The following is a 4348-nucleotide window of genomic DNA, read 5'->3' on the forward strand; positions in this document are numbered from 1 at the left end:
ATCAACCACAAGCACTGAAGAATATAAGGGTTGAATGTTCTCATTTCCTGGATCAGAACTCTCATTAACCCTTACCTTTTACTAAATTGACCCACAGCCCTATTGCAAGCTTTTATCTTTTAAACAGTCATACCCTTTATTGTGTTGTATCTCATACCACAAGTTTACAACTGAACAATATCAAGGGATGTGTTAAGATGCTGGAGTCTAGGTAAGAATCTAGTGAACATATGGTCTGAATCCATATATGTGATTTGGCCATGCTCAATATCATAGGGCCTGATGGAATACAAATTAAGATGACCTAAGCCTTTCATTTTCAAATCAAGGGAAGTAGAAGACCTCCTTTGTTGGCTGGGCTTGGACACAAAAAGCAAAGTTTGTTGGGAAGAACCCTAAAATGTTTTTTTTTTTTCAAAAAAATTTTTTCCTTTAGCATAAACTTTTTTTGTGTAAGTCCCTCATTTAAAACAGTGAGTGGGGGAAAATTTTTAAAACATAATAAACATATTCAATTACTTAAGAAAGTAAAAAAGCTAAATGAATATTATTCCATATGAATTTTCAACATTATTCAAAAGCATTTCAAATACGGAAGAGTTTCAAATGGAGTATTTTATTCACATGTTAGTTGTCTTTTTAACATGTACACACACACACACTGACACACTCTGATTGGTCTGCGTGGAACGAGGGTTGTCTAAATATCCTAAAGGAAAATGAAAAATTAAAAAATATATTAATTTTTCATTAGTATAGGCAATTACGTCCACATCACTAACAAAGCTATTACTGATCTGTCCACGGAAGCAGAGTGTTACAGGGGGAGGAAACTTGTAGGTATTTTCAACAGTGACATAACTGAGATCTCAACATGAGAAAGCTGACAAAACATGGATTTTTGCTGTGAAATTTCTCTTTGCAAAATATGGAGAAAAGTCTGTTGATGAACAATAACAAGAGAAGGTGGTGAACTGTTGCAGTCAATTCTCCTCACAGTATCGTGCAGAGGCATCAAGAAAATTGCTTAGTCCTTTTCTGGGACTAGTTTCAGAACTTTTCCAATTGCAATGGTCTTACCCTCATCTCTTAAGGTAAAACGACCCATCTGAGGAAAATCTTTAAATGTCTCGAGGCAAATAGTTCCTGCTGTCCTTAAACGGGCAATGCACACTTGATCTTGCTTCACAAAACGGGGTCGTGTCTTACTTTTTTCTCCTGATTTTTTGTCTACCAAGGAGATTAAGGCTGTTATCTCAACTTCCTCAATACAAGTATGAATGTGCAGCACCGCATTATAACCTGGGCAGATGATAGATTTGTGTTCAATAATCACTATCTGAACATCAAATGTGCGTCCAGAATGGCAAAGATTACTGGGGTCACAAAGTATGAAGCCTGGAAGAATCTCCTCTTCTTCAATTCCTTTCAGTCTGATTTTCAGGTTTTCACCTGGGGCTACAAAATCAGTTTCAGTATCATCAGAAAGTATTCCAAGAACTTCTACACTGTGCTTGTTTGGCATCATCACAAGTTGCTGGCCTTTAAAAATGGATCCTGATTCCAGCTTTCCCAGGACCACGGTGCCCATATCCTTGTACTTATCCACAATTGGCAGTCTAATTGGTCCATCAATTGATCTGTTGAAGTTTGGCAAATTATCCAAATATGGAATAAATGGTAATCCAGTGTACCAAGGGCAGAAATCTGATTGCTCTTTAATATTTGCTCCCGTCAGTCCTGAGCAGGGCATAAAGTGAATGTCCTTTTTCGGACTGAAGCCGACTTTTTTCAAAAAGGGCACCAGTTTTTCTTTACATTCTTCATATCTCTCGCTGCTCCAATTTACTGTGGGATCATCCATCTTATTAATAAGCACTATTAAATGTTTCACACCTGCCGTTTTGGCTAGCATTGCATGTTCTCTCGTCTGTCCACCTTTTTCAAATCCTGTTTCAAACTCTCCTTTTCTGGCAGATATTACCAGCACAGCCAAATCAGCTTGAGAAGCACCACCAATCATATTTGGGACAAAACTCTTGTGGCCAGGAGCATCTAAAATTGTGAAATGTTTCTTTTCTGTTTCAAAATAGGCACGACCCACTTCTACTGTTTTACCCTTGTCTCGTTCTTCCTGATTTGTATCTAAGGCCCAGGACAAATACCAAGTTTCTCTGTTTTTCTCCTTAGCTTCTCTTTCATATTTCTCAAGTGTCCTTTTGTCAACCATTCCAGTCAAAAACATTATCTGTCCTCCAATGGTTGACTTGCCAGCATCTACATGCCCAATGAAGACTACGTTTACGTGTTCTTTCTTAGGAGCACCTGAGGGTACGACCACAGATTTTGATTTTCTTATTTCCTCTTTCTCCTCCATCATTTCCTGACCACTTTCTTCAGGGGGCCCTGAATCTCCCAAGGAACAACCCCCAGGCTCTGCTTCACTTACTTCTTTACTGTGCTCCCATGATTCTTCTAGGACCATTTCCACCTCTCCATTTTCTACAACAGGTTCTGAAAGTTCCATGGTAACGCCTGAACTGGAACCTTCACACAACACTAAAGGTTCATCTTTGGAAGGTTCCACAGGTGCCCCCCGTCCCAGGCTTTTACCTTGAGGGTCTCCCGCGCTGATGCAGATTTCGTCAATGCTGTTGGAGCCGGCCAGGGGGGTGGGCGGCTGTGCCGAACCCCGCAGGAAGGACGGCACGAACTCCGCGGCGTGTACATTAGGCACGAAGGGTTTGGCGTTGACGTTGAGCTGGCGGCTGAAGGCCGAGCTGAGATGCTCGCGCGGGGCCTCGGCCACTGCCGAGGAGATTCCATCCCCGCTCGGGGCCGAACCCGGGACTTCCATGTCCACCTGGTCCCAGCAGTCGGGTGCTGAATCGCTGCTGCTGCTGCCGGGATCCATGGTCTGAGGACCTGCTGTGTGGCGGGGAAGGAGCCGGGTCGACAGGACAGAAAGCGCGGGCTACGCCGGCGGGAGTAAGGCAGAGAAAGCCAAGGGCCACGGGGTAGCGACAGGAACCTTAGCAGCACCGCGGAGGCAGCCAAGTGCCGATGCTGTATTCGCAACTGCGGCGGCGGCAGCAGATATGGCGGCTCAACACCCTCCTCTTGTGTGTGAGCGGATCTCCTCCCCCAAACCCCAACCACTTCCGACTCCTCCACCCCCGACCCAACGCCGGTCGTGGATTGACCCCTTGCTGCCATCCGTAGGTTCGGCCTCCTTAGTTCTCCACCAGGGGCTGAGTCCTAAAGCACAATTTTTAAAATGAAAATTTCCACTACTGTTGTTCACACGATCTGGGAAAACACTTTGACCACAATCCACTGAGTAAACCTTAGACAGGCACACCTGATTTATGGTTTTACTCAAAAATCCAAATAAAAATGAATACTCCAGTTGAACAAATGGAGTCAGGATATGAGTTAATTACCCAGAAACACACAGCATTTGAAAGAAAAAAATGTGGAGTGATGAAGCAGGGACTCATGAAATACATGAAAATGTAGTTGAACTTAGGACGTGCAATTTAAGATCACTCATTAATTTGAAATCCAAAGGCCTTTTGATTTTCCTTTTTTCAACGGGTCCCTATATGCTTGTAACTTCTGCTCATGGCTTCCACATTGAAAGGATGGGGTTACAACTTATTTTCATGTTAAGCACCCTGGCTGTCTGCATAGAGAGAATTTCCAAGAAAAGCATTTTCACAATGGATCTTCTAGACATTTCATATGCAAGTGCCCTGGCTGCCTTTCTGTGGACTCAGATCACATATGTTTTTCCAACCAACTACTCCAGCACCTCCCCAGATTCACAGGTCATGGGTTTCCCAGAGGCATTTTTGAGGCTGGAACTCTACTCATTGCTGGTGTTGGGTTTTCTGTAAGAGTCATTGTCAAGTTTGGACCCCTCCCCAGTGAGCGGTAATGACATGAAGTTATCCCTGTTAACCTAATTAAAGTGATTATGACTTCTGAGGTGGACAAAGTCCATATGAACCTAATCAATAGAGTGTCACCTTCAGAAAGAATTAACATTTATGCCAAAGCCTAGATGAACTTGTTTATAAATTAATCTAGAGCAAACTGAGTTAGGAAAAAATAAATGGAGGACATTTGATTTTCTAGTACAAGATTGAGTTAGACTTGCATTTAAAATTTTTTTTAGTTGTTAATAGACTTTATTTATTTATATGCGGTGCTGAGAATCAAACCCAGTGCCTCAAACATGCTAGGCAAGTGCTCTATCACTGAGCCATATCCCCAGCCCTAGACTTTCATTTTAAATAAATCCAAAAACAAAGCAAAATACTATAAAACCAAATCTCTGATTTAC

General features: G+C 42.4%; 1 protein-coding gene across 1 annotated transcript; it reads right to left on the reverse strand.

Moving 5' to 3' along the window:
* Positions 1-657: 657 nt before the first annotated feature.
* Positions 658-3061, reverse strand: Gspt2 (G1 to S phase transition 2). The gene has a single exon (XM_026381600.2). The coding sequence runs from the start codon at positions 2912-2914 to the stop codon at positions 1028-1030; it is 1887 nt and encodes a 628-aa protein (XP_026237385.1). The 5' UTR covers positions 2915-3061; the 3' UTR covers positions 658-1027.
* Between the last annotated feature and the right edge of the window lie 1287 nt (positions 3062-4348).

The sequence above is a fragment of the Urocitellus parryii genome, chromosome X, assembly GCF_045843805.1.
Source record: "Urocitellus parryii isolate mUroPar1 chromosome X, mUroPar1.hap1, whole genome shotgun sequence".
Classification (NCBI taxonomy): Eukaryota; Metazoa; Chordata; class Mammalia; order Rodentia; family Sciuridae; genus Urocitellus; species Urocitellus parryii.

Bases quoted from the DNA above. Each gene is read 5' to 3' on its own strand.
- Gspt2 (XM_026381600.2), bottom strand. From the start codon at position 2,914: ATGGATCCCGGCAGCAGCAGCAGCGATTCAGCACCCGACTGCTGGGAC.